At 18.4% G+C, this 25,777-nt stretch overlaps 2 protein-coding genes across 2 annotated transcripts; one reads left to right on the top strand and one right to left on the bottom strand.

The window, feature by feature from the left end:
- Positions 1-4,095: 4,095 nt before the first annotated feature.
- On the top strand, positions 4,096-6,770 carry BO70DRAFT_390664 (sterol desaturase family protein; the record flags this gene model as incomplete). Its single annotated transcript, XM_025546173.1, has 5 exons — positions 4,096-4,665; positions 4,718-4,803; positions 4,858-5,418; positions 6,475-6,514; positions 6,735-6,770. Exons 1-5 carry the CDS (start codon positions 4,537-4,539, stop codon positions 6,768-6,770), a joined length of 852 nt encoding a protein of 283 aa, XP_025394779.1. The 5' UTR covers positions 4,096-4,536.
- Positions 6,771-13,500: 6,730 nt separating this feature from the next.
- BO70DRAFT_173995 (NCA2 family protein) lies at positions 13,501-15,793 on the bottom strand. The gene is made up of 4 exons (XM_025538387.1): positions 15,735-15,793; positions 14,105-15,679; positions 13,927-14,052; positions 13,501-13,865 (listed from the first exon to the last, which is right to left on the bottom strand). The coding sequence occupies exons 1-4, from the start codon at positions 15,749-15,751 to the stop codon at positions 13,628-13,630; spliced, it is 1,956 nt and encodes a 651-aa protein (XP_025394780.1). The 5' UTR covers positions 15,752-15,793; the 3' UTR covers positions 13,501-13,627.
- Positions 15,794-25,777: the final 9,984 nt, after the last annotated feature.

Here is a 25,777-nt window from a genome sequence, read left to right on the forward strand (position 1 = left end):
TAGTTTAATAATAAGATTTTTTAAGATTAGTTATATATTTAATTTAAAAATTATAATTTAAATAAAAAGATTCTTAATACAGCTCTGATTAAACTAGCTTAATTATAAATTTATATTTTTTATTTTATTTATATTTTATAACTTATTTTAAAGAAGCTTCTTATTTTTCTTAGAATTAAAATAATAAATAATTAAGTTTAAAATAATAAAAAAAAAGAAAATTTATTAAAATATATAGCAGATATTTCTCAGATTATTAAAGAAATATATATTTTATTTAAAATTAGAATTATATTAACAAATTCTTTTTATATAGATTTATAAAATTAAAAACTTTATTAATACTTGTTATTTTTAGAAAATATATTTTATAAAATATAAGATTAATATTTAAGATCTTAATCTTTTTTAAAATTATAAAATTTAATAAAACTTAATATATCTTATATTTTAATATATAATTATTCTTTGAATATTAATTAATTAATTTATTATAATATAAATTTAAAAGAATCTTATATAACTATCTTTTATTTATATTAAATAAAAATAATATAAATATTTTCTTAATTTTATATTCTTTTTATAATCTTCTTTTAGTTTTTTCCAGCTTTTAAGATTTAATTATAAATAAAATATTTAATATTTATAATATTTTTTTAATATTTAAAAGATATTAGTAAGTATTTTTAAAATAAAAATATTTTATAAAAATAATCTGTTTTAAAAATATTTAAAAGAGTATAAAAACTTTTATACTTATTATTCTAAGATCTATTATAATTAGAAATATATTTATATTATAATTATTAATTTTTTTTATAATTAAAAATCTAGATCTTTAGCTCTACTAACTAAGCTGATAAAAATAAGAATTAAAAATATAAATATTAAAAAGTTTTTAAAAAATAATATAAATTTTATTCTATTTAATATTTTTTATTTTATATAATTTATATTATTAATCTATTATTAAATTTATTAAATTAGTTTATTTATATAAGAAAATATTCTTTTCTTAGATTTAAAATATTTTTCTGATTTATTAAAGTAGTAAGATTAATAAATATTTATAAAAAAATATATATATTATTTTTATAGTTTATAATTTTAATTAAATATAAGATTCTAATTTAGATTAACTTTTAGATTTTATTAAAATATTTAATATTTTTAAGCAATAAAGAAATAATATTTCTTAATTTTTAATTTTTATTATTATAGTTTGGGATTTCTTTCTATTTTAATTAATAATATTAATATTAAATAATTATTTAATTTATTATATAATATTTATTATTATTATTATAATTATTTATTATTAGAGATTATTTATACTATTATAATTTAAATATATATTAAGAACTTTATTTTAAAATAAGATTTTTATATTATTAAAGATAATAATAGTAATGGTTTTAATTTAAAATTAAAAAATAATTTAAATAAATAAAATAAAAATTTAGATAAATATATTAAATATATTAATAAAAAGAAAAATTTAAAAAGAAAAAAATTAAAAATATTAAATATTCAGAATAATAATATAATAAAATAAAAAAGTAAACTTTTATTTTATTTTATAATTTTTATTATTAATAATTTTAAAAATATTATTTTACTTAATTTTAGCTTTATTATTATATTTATATTAATTTAAATAATTATAATAAAGATCTGTTTATTTAGACTTTTATTATATTTAAAAGAAATTTATTTTATTTTTCTATATATTTAATTTATAATTAATTATATATACTTTCTGTATAGTTTATATTTTTATTTAAAATTAATTTTTTTATAAAATATAAAGAATAAATAGATCTATTAATTTTAAAATTTTTATAACTATATATAATTTATCTATATAATATAAATATATTAAATTAAGAAATAAAATTTAAGTTTATAAAATTTAACTTATTTAATTTAAGATTAACTTATTAATTTAATTAAATCAGACTTGAAAATTTAAATCTATCTGTCAAGTTTATTTACTTGCTCGAGCGGGTTCTCTTAGCAAGCCGGGCCGAGCAAATCCCGAGCTGACGAGCGGGTAATAACAAGACTAATCAGACAGATTCTTAAGAAATGTAAGATAATAGATAATATATTATAAATCTATCTGTCAAGTTTATTTACTTGCTCGAGCGGGTTCTCTTAGCAAGCCGGGCCGAGCAAATCCCGAGCTGACGAGCGGGTAATAACAAGACTAATCAGACAGATTCTTAAGAAATGTAAGATAATAGATAATATATTATAAATCTATTAATATATTAATAAAATTAAGTATCTAATTTAATATTAGTAGCCCGCGGCTAAGTAAGAAAAATTATAAAAGATTTAAAATAATAATTAAAAAGTTAATATTCTTAATAAGTTAATATATGAAATAAGATTAGATTATTAGATATTATAATCTTAATTAATTAATTATTTTAATATTTCATTAATCTAAGCCAGATTTATTTATCTGCTGTAAAATATATTAGAAAATATCTCAAAAATTATAAAGAGCTATAAGATAATATTTCTTATTAAAAAGATAAAAAGAAAATTTTTATTATATATATTAATTTAGTATATATTAATATAAGATTAAAAAATAAACTATTAAATATATAATAATAATTAATAATTTATTTATCTACTAGATTAATAAGAAATAAGTTATTATTATTTAGAGCTCTATTGAAATATAGTATATTAGTATTATTAAAGTAATTAAGTAAATAATCTAATATAAATATTTCTTATATATAATTAAAATAATATTATATATTAAAATAATCAGAAAGCTATTAAAATTATAAAAAATTTAATAAATTATTAATAAATAAAATATATCTCTATCTAATATTATATTATTTATAATTATATTATAAATAAAAAGATTTAGATTATTTATTTATTTATAGAAAATATAATAGCAGATAAATTAATTAAAATAATTATATAAATTAATTAGATATATTTTATTAAAAATTTAGAATTTATTTAAATAAACAAAAAAATCAGTTTTAATATATTAATATATTTAAAAATTTTTAGATATTTAATATAACTTTAATTTCTACTTATTTCAATTATTTTAATATAGAAGATTAATTTTATATTAAATAAAAAAAATAATATAATATAACTAGATTAATAAATAAAAGATTATTTTATCTTCAGCTTATTAAAAATAGAATATAATTATTTTAATTTTAATTAAATAAGTATATATTCTAGCAAATTTTTTAAAAAAGTTTATTAATAATTATTAAATAAAAATTATTAAATACTAAGAATATTAATATTATAATTTTAAGAAATACTTCTTCTATCTTTTAATAGTAATCTGTATCTGTGTCTTAGGCTGTATACAAGTAAGGTATCCGGAAGCCTCTACACCCATGAGGATCTACTTCAGTATAGCCCTAATTAAATAAAACAATACAAAGAATAATATAAATCAGTTTTATTCAGAAAAACTAGCTATATATTGAAGACGAAGAAGATAATTTATAATAAGTTAGATAATGACTACTAAGTTAATTAGTAGAGCGGGCCCTCAACAGTTGCATGCTGAGCAGCTGGAATAATTATTGTTCTGGCTATCAAAGCCAGGCAACCAATTATACCACATCAAACTATAGAGTACGCGCATGTAGATTATGTACGCGCGTGGGCAGGCAGGCGGTCGGGCAGGCAGGCGGGGGCAGAATTATAAGCTATATAATCAAGACCACCTAAATTATCAAGCGGCGATTTCAAAGTGGTTGGCTGTAGCAAGGGGGGTTTGGTGTCGCCTTCTTAAGAGCAAGATGAGGCACTTTGTATATAGGCGCACGGCTCTTAGAAAACTTGTGTTATGTACATGCTTTGTACAAAGTAGAGAATGAGTAGGCTTATGTAGAGCATGTGCATAGTAATACTTTGGAACTACTCTGTTTTACAAAGTACTTCCTTATCTGGAATCTGCTAGGGGTCGGAATAATTATAATCAGACAATCATTACTGGCCAATGATTACGTGGGAAGCAAGTGGACCGGGCTAATATCGGTCCCAGTCGGCTAGCCAGTGGTGCCAGAAATCAAGACCAGGGGGTCTCGCTCGCCACATCGGAGCGGATTCCTGGTCACGCAGTTCTTCCACCAGTGTTCCTGAAATACTCTCTGTCGAGTTCCATCAGTCAATCAACATTTGACACTTGAAATATTTTTATTCATGCTTTCTACATCTGCTTCGTGTAAATTGCATTTCAATTACTACTTGCATTTGTCAAAGCTGTCTTGCTCTTATTAAAATCGTTGCAACCAGACATTACTATAGGGGAAGCTGAAGAGAAAGGGGGAAAGCAATCGCTAAACTTACAATTTCAGAAGAATGTAAGTTCCACCTTCTCATCTTTGTACATGAATTCTAAGATGCAATAGGAACTCTACACTATTGACAGGACCGGGAACCTACTGGGGACAATTTGAAGAAATCTCCAAATACAACACCCACCTCAATGTGATTGAAAGGCTGTGGACAGCGTGGTATGCCTGGATGCAGAATGATGTCCTCGCGACTGGCATCATGTCATTTGTAATGCATGAAATTGTTTACTTCGGTCGTTCTCTTCCTTGGATTTTCATAGACAGTCTGGGCTTACTGAACAATTACAAAATCCAAACCGTGAGTATAAACACCCACCAATCTTCCTGTGGCTAGCCTAACTTGAATCCAGAATAAAATCCCATCCTTGAAAGAACAATGGGATTGCGCCAAGTTCGTGCTTCTCAGTCATTTCACTGTCGAATTGCCGCAAATTTGGTGAGATTGGCTGTGCCCATTATATACTGTTGATTGTCTTGCTAATAATTTTAGGCTATTCCACCCGATGGCTCAATTCTTTGGACTGTCAACCTCGGTTCCTTTCCCTTCTTTGTATACCATGGCTTATCAGATTGCGATATTCTTTGTTCTGGAGGACACATGGCATTACTTCTCCCACCGTGCTCTTCACTGGGGTCCTCTCTACAGAGCTATCCACAAAATTCATCACCAATATTCCGCACCATTCGGCATGGCTGCTGAGTATGCTTCTCCCATTGAAGTTATGATTCTTGGCTTTGGGACTGTGGGATGTCCGATTCTCTGGTGTGCAGTTACGGGGGATCTGCATATATTTACAATGTATGTTTGGATTGTTCTACGGCTCTTCCAGGCTATTGATGCGCACAGTGGCTATGAATTTCCCTGGAGCTTACATCATTTCCTTCCATTTTGGGCTGGCGCTGACCACCATGATCTCCATCATGAGAAATTTGTGGGAAACTATTCAAGCAGCTTCAGATGGTGGGATTACGTCTTGGATACTGAATATTCTCCTGATGCCATTAAACGGAGAAGGGAGAACAAGGCTATGAGGGAGACCAAGAAAGCTCAGTGAAGTGCAGTTTTCTAATTTTCACAGCCTATTATTAACTTGGCTCTTAATTGAGTCAATGAACCAAGGCTGATTGAGAACATGATCAGTGGCGTGGCACGGGGCTCAGTGGCTCACTGGCTATGGATGATATCTAATATGTCACTCTTATGAATTATTCTACATAATATAGATTTAAGATTATTTTAATTGATTTCTCTTGTTAGTCATGTTACTTATTTGTGGTGAATATGGGTTTCTGATGTGCCTCACTGTCCCTGGTCTGCTGCTCATCTTCCTCTTGCCATCAGATATTTTTAAATTAAGAGCAAATAGAAATAATAATATTGAAAAAAATAGATACTTTATAATTATATACTTTTTACAAGTTTCTTATTTTTTAAATCTAGTATTATATATTAAATTAAATAATTAAAAATATTATTATTAACTACTATTTTTGAGACATCTAATTATTTAGATATAACTTTAAAAATTAAAAAATCTTTTCTGATATAATATTTAATTTATTATTCTTAGATTTGTATTCTTAAATATTATCTTTTAATATTTAATTAGTATTTTATAGTTTTAAAATTAAATATAAATAAAAATATAATTTATAATTTATAATAATTCTTCAGTATATATATTCTTTATTAATATAATTATTAAAATATTTAAATTAATATTATAAATATTCAAAATTTATTATATTTTTTAAAGATTATCTTTATTAATAATTCTTTAATATTTATTTTATATTTATATTGTACTTCTTCTCCTTTATATTAAATAACTTAACTTTAAAGAACTTTATTAAAGTGTTAATTAAAATAGTTAAGTATATAAAAACAAGAAAAGCTATAATAATTATCTTTCTAATTATTATAATATAAAAATAATTTAATGATTATTGAATACAGTTTCTTGATATTATCTTATTTTTTAAATATGAAATAATATTATTATATAAAATAGTCTATTTATTATTACTATATTTAATAAAAAAATCAGAATTTTATAATTATTTTTATAGATTATTTAATATTTAACTTAATAATTCTGCCAAACAGTGCAAACTTCGATTCCCGCAGTGGGCTTCAACAAACCAAAGTTTATACTCTTTGGCTGAGGACTAATTTTAGTAGAACTAGTCCAGTTATATAATTCTTTTAATAATCTGCCTATATATAATTATACTAGTCTAAGAAAATTAGCCCAGGGCTTTATTATATATAATATAATATAATAAGATAATAATCTCTGAATAGTATATTTATAATTAATTAAAAAATCTAGTTTAAAATTAAAAAGTCTATAATTAATTAAAAAGCTGTTATATAAATTAAAAGATTTAAAAAAAGAATAATTATAAAAAATAATATTTATAAGATATATTCTTATAAAAATACAGTCTATCTTTTTTTAAATATATCTAAATATATATATAAGATTCTAGAGATCTGCAGATAACTATAGATAATATTAGTCTTTTGGCTTAGTAATAATACCTCTCCTAGCTTGCAGTCTTATATTATATTTATTTTTCAAAATTGTTTGTTATTATTAATAATATTATATATAATAGTCTATTTATTATTAATATATTTAATAAAAAAATCAGGATTTTATAATTATTTTTATAAATTATTTAATATTTAACTTGATAATTCTATAATTATCTATTTAAATTGATCCTAATATTAATAATAATATTCAGGGTCTCTTATAAATTATAATATATTAAAATTATTAAAGTATTTAAAATTAAAAATCATATATCTTTATTGGATTTCTTAGATTTAATTTTTATATATAATAATATTATTAAAAACAGTTTAAAGATTATTAATTAGAATTAAAAACAATTAATTAAGAATATACTTATTAAATTATATTATATAACATTATATTATTAGTTATATAATTTAACATTCTGCTAATATCTTAAGTAAATAATTATTTCTAACAAGTTAAATTTATTAATCTTCTCTTTTCTTATATTCTTTATAAATTATAAGCTTTTTTATTTGATCTTAGATTTAATCTTATCAAGCTTTACTAGATATTCTACTCTCATTTAATATCTAATTAATTTTAATATTATTTTTAATATTTTTTATTGTTTTAGATCTTCTTTTTATAATTATAATTACTTAAATATAAGTTTTTTTATATATATATATATATATATATATATTACTTAACTGTTATATTTTATAATATTATAATTTTATTACTAATTTATCTTATTTTATTAACTTAGAATTATTTATTTTAATAGTATATTCTTGTTTTCTTAGTAGATAACTTTTTAGTTTTTTTTTAATTATATAACCTCTGAGTAATTATTAATTTTTAGAAATTATTTTTAGTATATTTAATAACAACCTTACTAAGTTTAATCTTAAAATAATTAAAATCTTTCTTAACTTATATTATAATCAGAACTGTTTTAAATAAAAAGAATTATTAATATAAATACTAAATATCAAGAATTAATATTATTAAAATATTTTTAAAAATAAATCTTATTTTGAAAGGTTTTAATATTATATTATTATAATTACTTTTGTTTATAAATATTTAACAGAGTTAAATAATATTATTAAAGCTGCTGTTATATTAGTATAGATTTATAATAAAATTAATATATATATATATATATATATAATATATTCAAAAACTTAGGAATAATTATATAAAAAATCTAAATAAATAAAATTAAATTAATTTATTTTGAAATAAATATACTCTAATAATTTATTAATTCTAATATTTTTTTTATTTTAAAAATACAAGTTACTGTTGATATATATAAGAAGATTAAGAAGATTTATAATATATTAAAAAATATTAATATTCTGTCTAAATTTTAAAAAAATAATTAATATAAAATATTTACTAATATTAAAATCCTTTCTATTTTTAAAAACATAAACTAAAACAATTAATTCTCTATATAAGATAGGTGAGTTATTTAATTAAATTAAATTTATATATTTTTAAATTATTTTCTAAAATAATTAATAGTATAATAATTTCTAATCTTAATTAAAATATTTTTTTAAAAATTAATTTATATAATATTTATTAAGAATCTATTATCTCTAAATATAATTAAAAGATATTATTAATTTATTTTATTAATGATATAATTATTATATTATATAGCTTGAAATTTAATTAATTATAATTATAATAGAAATCATAATAAAGACTATAATAATTCTAATTTTTGATTTATTAAGATCATTTAAATGTCTGAATCTATAAATTATAATTTTATATAATATAATTATAATTAATCTTATAATAATAATTTCTTAAGTAACTATTATTATAAAATAGATATTAAAAATAAAAATAAAAATAAAAATAATAAATTAGATTATAATAAACATTATATTTATAACTAAAAATAAGATAGTTTTTTATTTAATATAATTATGAATAACATTTCAGAATTGGCCACAGATATCTTTATTAAATAAATTTTAATAAATATCTTAAGTACAGATTATAATAATCTAAATATTAATATAAATATTAATATTATTAAGATCTTTAATAATATAAATATAAATATAAATTTTTTTATAAAGACTTTTGTTACTATTAATAGTATTATTAATAAAATAGATTGTTTTTATAATATTATAAAGCAGTTTACAAAATTTATAAAAAATTTAAATCTTTAAATAATTAACTTAAAATTAGTACATTATATAATATTTTTAAAAGCAAGTTTTGTTAATTATTATATATATATTATATTAATCTATATAATTTTAAATTTAATATTCTCTATTTAAGAATATAATAATATTATTCATAATTTTTTAATTTAAATAAATTATTTAATTTAACTTAATTGTTTTAAGATTTATTAATATCTAGTATATTTTAATCTTAATTTATAATCTTTTTTTGATTTATTAGCTTATTAGAGTGAATCTTAAAACAAAGTTTAAATTAAACAGCTCAATAATATTTATTAATATTATTATTATTAATAACTGTAAGAATTATAATTATACTCAGATAAACTATTATTATTATTTTATTATTACTAATACTAGTTCAGATTAGTTAAATATCTTAAAGTAAGTGAATTATCTTATATAAGTTTAAAAAAAATTATTAAATCTTTATTCTCTATTACTACTGCTATAATTCTTTTGAATTTAAAATTAATCTCAATTTATCTAGTTTATTATTAGATTGTTTATATCTTTAAATATAAGTTTTATAATTTAATAAAGTATATAATTAATATATAAATATTAAAGAAAAATATTCCAGAAATTATATAAATTATTTTTTAAAATAAAGATTTTACTTTATTTATTAATAAGAAGATATAAAATATTAAGTTTAAATTAGAAAATTATACTTATATAGATATCTATAAACTAATTTTTATAAAAATCTTTATTATTTTTATTAATTATATTATTTAATACTACTGGAGTTTTGTAATAAACACTTATATAAATATTTTTATATAAATAATATTTCAGAGTACAGTTCTTTGAAGAATTATTATAAATTTAAAAATATCATTTGAAATATTATTTTATATTATTAATCTATTCTTAATAAAATAATTAAAATTAAGAATTATTATTTAATTAAGATTTAAGCTAATTATCTTAATAATAATCAAGAATTAATTATTCAGATTTCTGTAAGATTATATTATATAGATAATTAAATATATTAAAAATAAATTAATTTATAATATTATTAATATAACTTCTTATAAAACTTTATATAATATTTAATCTAATATTTTATAATAAAAAACTCTTAATTATTAATACTAAAGTCTTATATCTAAGAAGATCTGTAATAATCTAGATTCTAGAATAAATTAGGATTAATTTATTAATTATAATAAGAATTTATATAAGATTTATAATTTAATACTGAAAAAGATTATTATAATTAGAGATATTATTTTTTATAAAAAGTCTATTTTTATTCTGTTATTTTTAAATATTTAATATAAATTAAATAATACTTCTATTAAATTTTTAATTAATAATTAAAATACTAAAAAATACTATTATATTTTATTTAAATTCTTATTTATATAAAATAGCTAATCTAAATTTATTAAAAAATTAATAAATTTAGACTAGCTAATTTATTTATTTTATTTTGAATTATAAAAGTATAGATTAAATTTAATTAATTTATTATTAATAATTTTTTATAACTTAGAGAGTATAAAATAATATTTTTGATTATAATCTCAGATCTTTTTATTAATATATATATAATGAATTTAGTACTAGATCTTATACTAGAATTTTAATCTAAATTATCCTCTCTAGTATTAATATCAGTAATTAAAAGATTATTAATTAATAATAATAATAAAGTTAATTTATTAAATATTCTTTTATTTTATTATATAAGCAGTCTAGTTCTCAGATCAAGATTTTAAATTAATATCTTAGATAATTAATATAAATTAAAAAATTCAGTTTAAAATATTTTAAATATGTCTAATTATATATTATAATTTTATAAATAAATTCTAATTTATATAAAGATATTAGCTTTATTAATTTGCTTAAATAGTTATATATTATAAATATCTTATTTAAATAATTAATATTCTTAATATTAAAACTTTAAATAAACTGCTATCTAATATTATTATTTTATTAAATCTATTTAATAACGAATATATCTTATTCTTATAGCTAGATACTATATTTTATACAAAATTAATAAAATAATATAAAATAATATATCATAGAAATAAACAGTATTTTTATCTAGAAATCTTTTATATTATTTATAGAAAGCAGAATATAAGATTTTTATTAATATATTAAATTTAATAGATTAAGTCTAATAATATCTATAAAGCTTATCTTATAATTAAGAATTACAAATAATAATTAAATAAAATGATTTAGTCTTAAGAATTATAAGTCTTCTCTAATTTTATATAATCTTAAGATAATTCTAGTTTTTATAAACTTTAAAGGTCTTGCTATAATTAATAAAATTTAAATATATTAAAAATAATTTGAAAATTTAATTTAATTAATTATTAAAATATATATTAATATAATTTATATAATAAAAAAATTATATATTATATTATTAATCTTTTTATTATTTATTTTATTATTATTATTTCAATCCATTTTTATTTAAAGAGATTATTTAATTTTATTATTTATTTTATTTTTAATAGTTCTGATCTTTTATTTATTTTAATATTAATAAAATAAACTCTTATATTAATAAATTAATTTTAATAAATAATTATATTCTTATTTTTATTAGAAAGTCTATTTTATAATACTTTACAAAATAATTTATTATTATATTTTTTTATTAAAATTAAGTATATTATTCAGATATTAATTATTTAGAAAATATTCTAGATTTAATTTTATTTAATAAATTTTATTTTTAATAAAATAATATTATATAAATTATAATATTTTATTTAGTTATTATTTAGACTAATAATTAAAATATTATTATATTATAATATAATTTAAAATATTATATCTATATTAAGTATATATATCTTAAATATTACTTTATTAGATAGATTATTATTATTAAAAATATTAATTTTATTTATATTTTAATTAAAAAATAGATAGTAGATAAATTAATTAAATTATTTTTATTTATAATATTTATTTATTTTCTAAAAATATTAGAAATAAGAATTTATATATAAAAATAATATTAAAAGTAATTTTATTTCTTTATATTATTTATAGAATTTTAAGTTAGAAGAATATTAGACTATATTATATAATATTATATTATTAACTATATAACTTAATATATTATTAATATCTTAAATAGACTGTTGTCTCTAGCTAGTTAAATCTATTAATCCTTTTCTCTCTTATATCCTTTATACAATACTCTTCTTAGTATATTTAATTAATCAAAAAAAAAACAAAGATAAATTAATATTATTAATTGTATTTATTTTAATTATATTAAGAATATAAGATTGAATTTATTTAATAAATTAAATTATCTAGATAATAAGTTTAATAATAATATTAATAGTACTGATAGTGCTGCTGATTAATTATTATAATTATATTCTAAAAAATATACTAATCTAATATAGTAGATATAATAATATTATAAAAAATTTAAAGATGTACTGAATAATATATTTCAAGTATTTAATAAAAATAATAATAAAGAGATTATTAATTTATTATCAAATAACTCTAAATAATAAGTTTTAGATTTATAATTTGACAGAAAAACAGTTATACAAAGTAATAGAAATGAATAGATTAATTCAGATAAAAGAAATCAGGAATCGCGGCGATTAAGTAGAGATACAGTAACATGATCCCGGAGCAGCCAAATGCCAACAATATAAGCTTTATTATTATTTAATTAATCATATAATTAACTGGTACAATAGCTTATGCAATATTATTTAATATAATCAATATTTAGTTTTTCCTATTAATTATCTCTTTTTAAAGAAACCATATATATTTATTGAGTAAAACAAGGTTTTGTTTTTGAAGATATATTATAATTTTTTTTATTTAATAACTAAAATAATTAAAAATAATAATTCATATTCTTATGACTATTTTATAGTCTTAGATTATTATATCTAGTTATTAATTATTTTTATTGCACTGAAAAGTTTAGATAATTAAGACTGTTTATATTTTTCAATTCAGTATTTTATATTTTAATTTTATATAATAAAAAGCGTAGTATATTTCTTGTTATTAATTAATATTAATTATTTCAAAAACTATTAATTTATATAACACTAAATATGGCATATTACCTAATTATTAATTAATTTTCTTTATATAATAAAAGTTTTATTATTATATCAGATTGATTATTTGGAATCTTTTTATGGAAATAATGGAAAAATTACATTTATATAACTAATTAATAAATTTGATATAATTAATTATATATGAAATTAATTTCTGAAGTCTGTCTAATATTACTATTTTAATTTCTTTAGAAAATAATATAGAATTAAATTATAGCTTTTAAATTCATTACTTTACTATATTGATTATTTATTATATATTTCTACTATTTATAGATACTTCACGGGTCAATAGACTTGTTCAGAAACCACAATCTTATCTGGCATATGATGACCGGCCGGTTGGGCCTATTTCTTATTGAGGTAGATAGTTGTTGTATCTTAGACATCCGGGGCATACAGGTTTTTCAAATCCATCTTGAGTACATCCAGCTCATTCTTTCAACAATTTTTACCTGTTGATCGATCCTGTTTCCCTGAATCAAGTCACGAATATCTTCTTGAAACAGATGCATATCTGTGCCGCTTAGTATGGCTTGCGCCTTGTACAGTAATATTTCCGCGTTGCATATCAAGAGACCGTACGCTTTGAAGGTGAGAACACCTGTGGCTTGGGGTGATAATACCAGGGTCCGGTGGATGGTTCTATTAAATTCATTAGTCATGACTGGGACGATTCGACTCCCAACTGGAAACCCAAACTCACCGAAGAGCATGCCTCAGTTCATCCTGCCGCCTACCCATGCTCAGACCCTTCCTGTTTCCTAGGATGCCGTGAAGCCAACAGAATGTTGTATATGATACCATTATACCTGGGGTCAAGCCAACAAACCTAAAAAAATATTAATGTTTATCTTGTCGACATCCGTGAAAGTACTTCTTACCCGAATACAAGTTCTTGACTTTTCAGTAACGCGTCGATACCCCCGATTGCAATCTCGACATCTACCTTGGTCTTCTGAATCTGTATCAAGAGGGCTCGCACCAAATCACCTCGTACGGTGCCAACAAATGGATTGCGTAGGTCTTTCTCATATGCTTTCAAAACAGGTGTCAAGTCACCTTCTCTTACTTTGGCTGTGATTGTGTGAGTATTCACGGGGCCAAATTCCTCTTTGACTGGTTCGCAACGGTCGAGGACAAAATCCATGACCATTCTTTCCAAACTAGCCCGATCGGCTTCTAGGCTGTTCCTACTCATCAGCGCAATCTCACTTTCTTCATCATGCCTTATGGTCCCAATAAGCTTTCGAAATGGGTCTACGACCCAGTTGTTCCAGAACTCGATGGTGGTTGAACCAATGTCGGTTATCCATCTCAGAATTTCATGGCGTCGGTTTGTTAACAGCTCTAACAATGTGCTCGTTGAAAAAACGGCCAATGATATTGGCAACCAGTAACGGACAAAGACCCCGGGACGTCCAAAGTCGCGAATGACAGACGTAGAAGCTGTGGCAGAGCATGGAAGAAGTTCTTCGAGTATGTGGCCGAGATGTTGGATGACAACTTTTGGTTGTTGTGAGGATGGAATATTGCAGTAATGCATCCGCATTTTCGAAGCTTCCGTTTCAATCGCCGCCACGGTATCATTTTGGACGTCACTGACGACTATGCCATTGACTCCACGTTCTAGAACCGATTTCATCAAGATCACACTCTCGATGATCACATCTTGCCATTCTTTATTGGAAGTTATCAAGTCATTGTCGCCCGTGGAATCACTGTCACTTTCAAACATGAAACACTTTCTCATGAGAAGTCCAATACCGCTCGCGTAAATGTCTTTCACCACTGTCAGTGACTTTCTGCTCCGCCGGACTTCTCTCTTTGCCAATGAGGTAGGTGACGGTATTCTTTTTCGCAAAGAAAACATTCTTTGTGAGACAATACACTCGCGGACAGATTTGTAGAATTGCGCCCATCTATGTGAAATGGGCACTAGGGGTTTATCGTCGGAGTCAGCATTATGCTGGCCAGAGAAAGAGTATCCAAGTCGTTTCCAAAGGAAGCCTGGAGATGTCTGTAATGCGTACCACCCCAGGTACCAGTCGGACTCTAAAACGCTGTCCCAGTAGATTATTTCGTCGTTCAGGGCAAGCGCATCTTCTGAAAAAGAATTTAGGATAATACCAAATGTCTGGATCGCCGCTTTAGCAGCCACCATCCAGGAATAATCTACCATAGCCGTCATCGGAACATATACATCCGAGGATGCCTGTTTAACATTATGCAGGTTATGGGGATATTCGGAGATTATCCTTGCGAGTTGGTCTGCACGCAGCAGTGGTCGAGACTTAGATGTCGTAGATAATAAGTCGATAATGTTTTCCAATATTGATATGTTTTTCATTAGGCATGATACTTGGTCTGAACCTTTGTGGAGGTCAGATGGCTCTAAGTGGATGTTATTTTTGATCCGCTGCTCTAATTTATGGAGCTGTGTGTCCAGATGGTACACTCTGCTGTAATTATGTGAGCTATAGCGTGAAAATCTCAATGATTTTAACAACTTACTTATTGATCACATACATCCTTGTAATAAAATTATTAAGCTGGTATTGTGGAAGAGTAAGAAAGCAAGCAAGTGAATAAGAAGTAGCAGATAATATTAATATATACATCAGTCATCATGCTACAGTAACTAGTATTGTGACCTCACAGGTTATTAAATTTAAAAAAATGCGTCTAATGGTGTATTCACCACCCCTAATTTCTTATAATATACAGTACAGTATCACACAACACACCTAGAAAGCATGTCATGTGAAATATCTAGATAGATTGAATATCTCTCATACTCAATCATAATAAGCTTAATATTCTATATCTTTAAGCAGCAAAGGACATGAAAGCATAAAATATCCTTTTGATTAAGTTTTAAGGGAGGTGATACAGCCACACCTTCCGGGCTACAGTCACACCGCTGTTGCTACAGTCACATCACTGTTGCTACTGCCACACTATTTTAAATCTACTGCCTACTAATTGAGATAGTTATATTTATATGACTGATAATTCTGCCCGCCTGTCTACCCGCCTGCCTGTCTGTTCTGCTATCTGTGTATCTGCGCAAAGTTAATCTGTCTGTATATATAGTTAACTGCCTGCATGTAATTAACCTGCCTGCGCGTAGTTAACTGTCTGTATATAATTAACCTGCCCGTGTGTAGTTAACTGCCTGCGTATAGTTAACTTGCCTGTGTGTAGTTAACTTGCCTGCGTGTAGTTAACTTGCCTGTGTGTAATTAATCTGTTTGTGTGTAGTTAACTGCCTGTATATAGTGAAGTGGATCCTCAGGGATGTAGAGGCTTCCGGACGCTTTACTTATACACAGTCTAAGGCGCAGATATAGATTACTAATAAAAAATAAAAAAAAATATTTTTTAAAATTATAATATTAATATTCTAAATACTTAATAATTTTTATTAAATAATTATTAATAAATTCTTTTAAAAGATTTATTAAAATATATACTTACTCAGCTAAAGATAAAATAATATTTTATTTATAAATCTAATTATATTATATTACTTTTCTTTATTTAATATATAAATAATCTTTTAAATTTAAATAATTAAAATAAGTATAAAATAGAGCTATATTAAATATTTAAAAAAATTTAAATATATTAATATATTAAAACTGATTCTTCTGCTTATTTAAATAAGTCTTAAATTTTTAATAAAATATATCTAGCTAATTTATATAGTTATTTTTATTAATTTATTTATTATTATATTTTTTATAAATAGATAAATAACTCAAATCTTTTTATTTATAATATAATTATAAATAATATAATATTAGGTAAAGATGAATTTTATTTATTAATAATTTATTAAATTTTCTATAATCTTAATAACTCTGATTATTTTTATATAATATAATAAAAATATTTTAATATACAGTATTTTTTTAATTATATATAAGAAATATCTATATAAAATTATTTATTTAATTATTTTAATAATAATAATATATTCTATTTTAGTAAAGCTTTAAGCAGTAATAATTTATTTCTTATTAATTTAATAAATAAATAAGTTACTACTTATTATTATGTATTTAGTAATTAATCTTTTTATTCTTATATTAATATATATTAAATTAATATATATAATATAAATCTGTTTTTTTATTTTTTTAATAAAAAATATTATTGTGTAGCTCTTTATAATTTTAAAATATTCTGTAATATATTTTATAGCAAATAAATAAATCTGGCTTAAATTAATTAAATACTAAGATAATTAATTTATTAAAAGTATAATATCTAATCTTATTTTATATATTAAAAATATTAATTTTTTAATTATTATTTTAAATATTTTATAATTTTTTTTATTTAATTATAAATTATTAGTATCAAGCTAGATATTTAACTTTATTAATATATTAATAAACTTATAATTTATTATTCTAAATTTTTTTAAAATCTCTTTAATATAAATTTTTTAATTTATCTTAACTAATTTATTTTTTTTTAGATAAATCTAATATCTAGAAATCTTTTAATTAAGTTAAAATTTATTATAAAATAAAATATTTTTATATTCTTCTTAATATTTTACTTCTTTAAAATCAAAAATAAGAATTATATTAATATATAAAATAATAACTATCTTTTATATATTAATAAAAATACTAGACTTAAGAGTAGATAATTTAAATCCAATATTTTAAGAAAATTAATTATCTTATAATCTTATAAATTAATTAATGATTTAAATTTATATAAGAATTTTTAAGTTCTAATACTATATCTCTAATTATTTTATAATTAGATTAAAGATGATATTAAAGTTATTTTTTGATTATTTTTTTTAATTATTAATCTTATTTTAAACTAGTTAATTCTTCTATTAGTACTAGTCTTAATATCAAAAATCTAATATATAAAAAAGATAATTTATTTTTTTTAAAAAAAAGTAAATCTTTAAGTTCTTAAGCTTATTAATTTAATAAATCTTTTTATATAACTTTAATTTATTTAAATCTATAAATTTAGTTATTAACTACTTTATTATATAATGTAAATATATAAATATCTGATTTTATAAGAATTTTTCTAGCTATTTTATATTCATGATTTCTTTTTAAAATTTAGAACTAAAAATAAGAAAGACTTTAATATATTATATTAAATATTTATCTATATTTGTTCTCTCTATAATAAAGTATTTAATATTTTTTTATATTTATTTCTTCAGACTATTAATTTTTTAAGAATTTTTTAAATAGCTGTTATAGGCGTCTGCTATATCTAGATTAAGATAATTTAATTTTTAATTATTTTTTAGAAACTTTATTCTTAAAAGTTATAATTTTTTCTTCTTAACATTATTATTTAAAGTAATAGAATTATTCTTATTAATTATATTATTAGTAATAAAGCTATTCTTATTAGCAGCAGCAGCTGATTACTTTAAGAATATGAAATTAATAAAGTTAATTATCAAATTAATTATTTATTATTTAATAAGTATTAATAGCGGATATTAAGACTTAAAATAAAAAATAATATAGATTATAATAATCTATTTAAATTATATATCTAATAATTTATAGAAAAACGAAACTATGAAAACATACTAAAAGAATAATTTAATATATTTTTTTAAATTTCTTAAGATATAACAAGATAATCTTCATTATAATTAGAAATAAAATATATAATTCTAAATTATTAAAAGATATTCTTATAAAAATAATTTTTTTTATATATTTTATAATACTAAAAAATGATAAAAGCAAAGATAGTGTGATAGGATCTACTTGTCAGGATAGAAGGCCTGTTGAGTAGATAAGGAATCGACTGTCAAATATAATTATGCAATAGATTTATATATTAAAGATAAAGATAGTCTATATTTATAAGACAGAACTAATTCTTAAGAAATTAAAAGTCTAATATTAAAAAAATAATATTTTATAATTAATAAAAAGATCTATATTTATTATTAATAATCTTATAACTTTTATAATTATCTTGATATATTATTTTATTATAAATATTATTCTTTCTATTAAGTAAAGCTATCTAAATTAGAATTAGAAATAGTTTTATAATTATTAAATAAAGAAATAGATCTATATTATTATTAAATAATAAGATAATTGAAATAAAGACTATATAAATTTTGTTATATCTTAATATAAATTACTTTATAAAGTAATCTTGATTTAATTTACATATAATAAATAATTTACAGGATTCGCGAATATTTTAATATAAATAAAATAGTTTTTTCTTATCTGTAAAACTTCTTTTTTATTATTATTTATATATTTCTTTATACTTTTATCACTTTCTTATTAAAAGATAGGCTTTATATAATATTTAAATTTTATTTAATAGGTTAAAAATTAGTATAGTTAATATATTAGAGAATGAATAAATAAAGACTTTTTTTAAATATAATTAAAAAGTTTAATTTCTTTAATTTTATATTTATTATATAAGCTCTATTAATTATTAAGTTATTAATAACATTCTTAATATTTTATACTAATAAGACAAAATATTATATATAATTAATTATATATTAATAATATATTTAGTTTCTATTACCTGAAAATATCTATTAATCTTAATAATATAATAAAATAAAAAAAATAAGTAGTTATTAATCTATATAAAATACATTGATTTATTAAATTTAATTTATATTCTAATTCTTATTAGAATAATATTATTAATATAATAAAGAACTATCTATATATTATAATAATTAATATTCATCAATTTCTTTATTAATAACTATTAAAATAAGATTATTCAAATTATATAATTATTATTTCTTATTAAACAATTCAACTATATTATTATTATAGATTTTATTAACTCTGTCCTTAATGTCTAATATGAAAAAAAATAAAATTAAAAAAGTATCTCCAATTTTATTATAATTATATCAATAATCTTATTATTATATTTAAAAATTGATAATTATATATTATATATCTTGATATTATATTTAGCTAGTTTTAAAAAATATAAATTAAGTTTAAATTAATAAAAGTGTTTATTAGCTTTATTCTAATTTAATTATTTTAAAATATAAAATTAGCAGTATTCTATTTCTTACTTTTTTATATATTTTATATAATCTTGGAGTTTATTTTAGTATAATGGAATATCTTTATTTTAAGATTTTTTATTCTATAAAAAAATCTAATATATTAAAGATTACAAGATATTATTACTTAAAGATAATTTATTTAACAATTTATAAGATACTTTTTTAAATTATATTCAATAATAATTATATTATATATTGTAATTCATTACTTTATCTTTATCTTGATATTAATATTAATATAGCCTGCTTTGTTGTTACTAGCCTGCTTTGTTATTACTAGTATACTCCGTGTTTATTCTATAGCTTTGTTACTGGCATACTTTATTTATTCTATTAAAGCTATACTAGTGATGCAATACTATTGGTTTGATAAGATTTCTTGATGATGATTTCTTGATTGACTAGACTATTAAATATTAAGCAGGAAATAAACAGCAAAGCAACAATCTGATAGAATTAACAATTAAATACTAATAATAAGGAATTAAAGCAGACAAAGTAATAAAGCAGAAATAGACTATAAACCACTGATTTTTAGAAAGCAGATATCTTATTCAAGCAAAGTAAATAAAGCAAGCAAGCAAGTTTAAAATAGTATATTAATAAATAAAGTCTTAAATTAGGCTATTCAGAATAACTACTAATTTATATAATATATATCTATTCTTAGAAGTACTATTATAAACATATAAGTATAAATAAGATATATATAATAAAAACATAATTATATAATATTAGATAAGATATATATATTTCTTAATAATATTCTTAATATAAATTAAAAGATTAAAAAGACTATAATATATTAAAAAACTTTAAATACTTGAAAAATAGATCTTATAATTTTTAATAAAAAAAGAGTTTATATTCTTAAATATTTGCTCTAAGAATATTAGTTTTAAGATTATTATAATATATATTCATAAGATTAAGAATAATAATAATAATATTTTTAACTAAAACTCAGATATCTATAACTATTTGCTTATGAATAATTAAGAATAATTTAAATAAAATATAATTATAGAAATTAAACTTATAATAATTAGAAAATAATTTAAGCTGGATGATTAATATAATATTTTATATTTTTCATTTATATAATCATTTTAACTTAAATATCAGTTAATTAATATATTTAAGAATAGAAAATAAATTAGTATATTATGAATTTAATTTATTTTTTATAATTTTAAAATCTATGCCTGATATTAACAAATTATAATTATAATATAATTATAAATAAATATTTTTATTAATATTAAAAGATATTTTAATATAATTATACTTTTAGAAATACTTTATATAAATAACAGTAAATTTAAAAGGTTTATTTATATAAAGCTAAATACTAAAGATTTAATATTTAAATTAATTAATATTATAATATCTTAATACTCTAAATAGGATTCTATAAATAATAAAGGTTAATATTAAATAATAATTTTTAGGACATTTTCTTAGTAATGATAATACGAGATTTATTAATTATTAATATAATATTAGAAAAAAGAATGATCTAATTAACTAATAAACAACCTTTAGTTATCTAATAATATATTATAAGCTTAATAACTTAATTATTTATTCTGATTAATTATTAATTTAGAAACAATATATAAAAAATGATTATTTTATATTAAGTTTATTGAAAAGATTTTTTTAGAATATATTTAGAAAACAGCTTTCTTAGTCTAATATAAACTACATAAAAATGCTTTAATTATAAGACTAAAAGTAAATAATTTATTTATAGTTTTAATAATTAGAAAATTACTTATAATAATCTCGAAAGATATTACTTTATTTAATACATTTATTAATAATAATAAGAAGTTAAATATAAGATTTAGACTTAATTATCAAAATTAGAAATAACACTATAAAATTTATAATAATAATATTTAGAAAAATATATTTAAGAATAATTAAATATAGTAATTTATATGATTTATATTATTAAATTATTTTCTGAAGATAAGTAGAATATTGAAAAATATAATAATCTAAATATTTAATATCTTAATATATAACTAATTTATATAAAACAGTAATAGCTTTATCTATTTCTGAATATTTATAATTATTATAGATTATATAAACAAGATCTTCAACTAGATTATTTAGAATATAAGATTATTATTTAATAAGATTATATTTTTAACTAAAAAAAAACAGAAATTATATTATTTTGTAAGATATAAAAATTTATTTTTTTAAAGATATAAGATCTATACTTAATTCTTAGAGAGTTTAATATTGTTAAAATAAATTTATTTAATGATAAAATAATATAAGAATTATTCTAATATCTAGAAAGAATATAAAGCTTAAAATTAATGAAAATTTTAACTAATAATATTATATAATAATACTATAAATTATTATTAAATAAATAATTAGTAAGATTTATTTTATTAGATGAACTATTTTTATTAATATTTAACATATTTATAGAGGCGATATATCAGATATATTAATAAAATAAGTAATTTAAAATATTAAATAAAATATTTAATTATACTAATTAAGAAACTATTTTTAATATATATTATTAAATATATTAACTTGCTCTAATAAAGTATAGATTTAGATATTTAATAATAATTATATTAAAAAGCCTCTGTATAATCAGTTTAATAATAGATATATAATCTTTATATATTATTATAGAAAATATTAAAGTTTATATTAAGTAATATATCCTCTAAATTATTTATATAAGATAGAATATTTTAAGTTTTATTAGTTAATAATTATACTCAATAATTATTAAGTATCTACTGAAGTATATAATTAACTATATATAAATTCTAAAAGATAATTTCGATATATTAATATATATATAATTTTATATTTATAATAACTAGTATTAATATTAAGATAAAATTCAAATAATAAATTAAAATATATAATATAATTATTACTAAATATAACTTAAAGTTTATCTTATAAATTATTGGAAACATTATACTCTTTTTGTAATGATTTAAATAATATTTAATTAATATATTTAGTTTATAGATATTTTGAATTAGAGAGACTATTTTTAAAAATTAATATCTTATAATCTTATAATATACTAGATCTTTTTTTTAAAAAAAAGTCTTATTGTAAAGCTATTTAATTATATTAAAATAGACTTTAAAATTATATAAGATATACAGAAAATCAAGGAAGAAAATAATATAAAATTTATTTTTTAAAATAAATAAGTCAAGTAAGTTAATATATAAATTAAATAATTAAACTAAAATAAAACTAATAAAAGTCTTTATTACTTAAAGTTTAATCTATATTTCTTAAAATCAATTAAATTTAATATTAAAATATATAATATATAATTATAAACTCTGAGATATAGTAATAATAAGATTAATATAAATACAGCAATATTTATAAAGCTTTTTTTAATTCAAGTCTATCTAATATTAAATATAAAGAACAGAGTTAATAAAATTTATAATAATAATATAGAAGACTTTTTATTCCTACTAGAAAATAATAATTATATAATTTAAATAATCTTGTTTTAGTAATTATTAACAGAAAAATTAATAAATATTAATCATTATAATATACTCATAGTCTTTGACTATATTAATAATATTAGTTTAATAAAAAACAGAATATAGATTATATTTAACAAATTTATTTAACTTAGAAAAATTAAGAATAGCTTTTTTTTTTATTTCATTATATTATAAAAATTACTAAGTATCTTTTAAATAAGAAAACTTAAATATATTATTGGTATGAAATCAGTTATATATAATATCTGTTTTTATTAATATAAAATTTAAAAGCATTCTTAATAATTTAATAATTAATTATATTTATATAATAGATATAAGACTTAAAAATCTAATTTTTTAATTCAATTTTAATAAAACTTTTATTTATTAATTTTTTCAATATATTAACTATATTAATATTAAATCTGTCAGATAATATCTAACTATTATATAATTTAATAATAATCTATAATATACTAACTCCTAATTCATATCTATAAATAATTATATTATTATATAATATAGTATAATTTACAAAGTTAATAATTATTAATACTATCTTTTAAATACATAGAATAGATGTAATAATATATTAATTTATTATAAAAGTATAATATATTATATTGAATAAAATAAATAATAATAATAAAGTCTTGTACTATATTTTATATAATAAATATAAATTATAATCTTTTTAATTTAAAAAATTAATATTTTTAAATAAAGTATATAAGTAAGTTAGTTGACTGATTTTAATATAAGTATAATAAAATAAAGTTATATATATTAATAACTTATTAATTACTTTAATAAATAAGAAATTTATATCAATAGAATATATATATATATTAAAACTCTAGTATTATTTAGAGATTTAAAAATAATACTATAATCAGATATATTATTCTTAGTTTTAATTTTAAAAAAATATATATATCTTAGGATAAAATAATAATATAAGCTTGTAAATAGAGTATACTACTTACTTACTTTATATAATGAATTATAATTATTATATAAAAGTTTTTTATATAATTTAATTGATATTATGTAATTTGTATTATTAATAATTATATATTAATTAAAAATTCCGATTAATGACTTGGATTTTTTATTATATATATTTTTATAATTAAAAATATAAAAATAGATATCAAATATGTTTTAGAATTAATTATTTATAAAAAATAAATATTAAAAATAGTAAATTTGATTATCTTATAATTAAGATTAATTTTAGAGATATTAATACTAACTCTAGAATTATATTCCTAAATATTAAAAATTAAGATAAATATTAAAGCCTTTATTAAGAATATATGATAATTAATATTTTATTTGATATAAAACAGCTAGATTTTATTATATTATTAATAATTATTAATAATAGAGATATAAGCTGTAAAAAGGTTTTTTAATAAATTAATAAATACATATAAAGTTTATTATTTAATAAAAATATTATATTACAGTTATTATATAAAATAACAGTTCTAAATAATTAAATATCTATTATATATATATTATTATAATTATTATAGTTATCTGAATTATTATTCTGGTCTTAGTAATTATTTTCACTATAATTAATAGATTTATTATAATAGACTCTGTTTTTATTATAAACAGTAGACTTTTAATAACTTTAATAATCTTAAGTATTACTAGTAATATTTATATTATTTATAATATTTATTAAATCAGTGTTATTATATAGAATAATAGAATTTAATATAATAATATATATTTGATAATAATTATTTTATTAATGCTATATTTATCAGGATATTTAAGTACTATTATTATTAATTTAATAATCTTTATTAAAATTATAATTCTGATTAGAATTAAAATACTCTTAAAAAATAACTTAATCTAAATTAATATTATATAAATAATTAATCAGTAAAACTTAATTATATTAATTAATATATAAATTACTGGAGTTCTATTATCTT

This window comes from Aspergillus heteromorphus (assembly GCF_003184545.1).
Source record: "Aspergillus heteromorphus CBS 117.55 chromosome Unknown BO70scaffold_45, whole genome shotgun sequence".
Taxonomy (NCBI): domain Eukaryota; kingdom Fungi; phylum Ascomycota; class Eurotiomycetes; order Eurotiales; family Aspergillaceae; genus Aspergillus; species Aspergillus heteromorphus.

Bases quoted from the DNA above. Each gene is read 5' to 3' on its own strand.
- BO70DRAFT_173995 (XM_025538387.1), bottom strand. The intron at 14,053-14,104 runs GTAAGAAGTACT...ATATTTTTTTAG, and splicing joins AGTCAAGAACTTGTATTCGG to GTTTGTTGGCTTGACCCCAG. The intron at 13,866-13,926 runs GTGAGTTTGGGT...TGAATTTAATAG, and splicing joins GAACTGAGGCATGCTCTTCG to AACCATCCACCGGACCCTGG.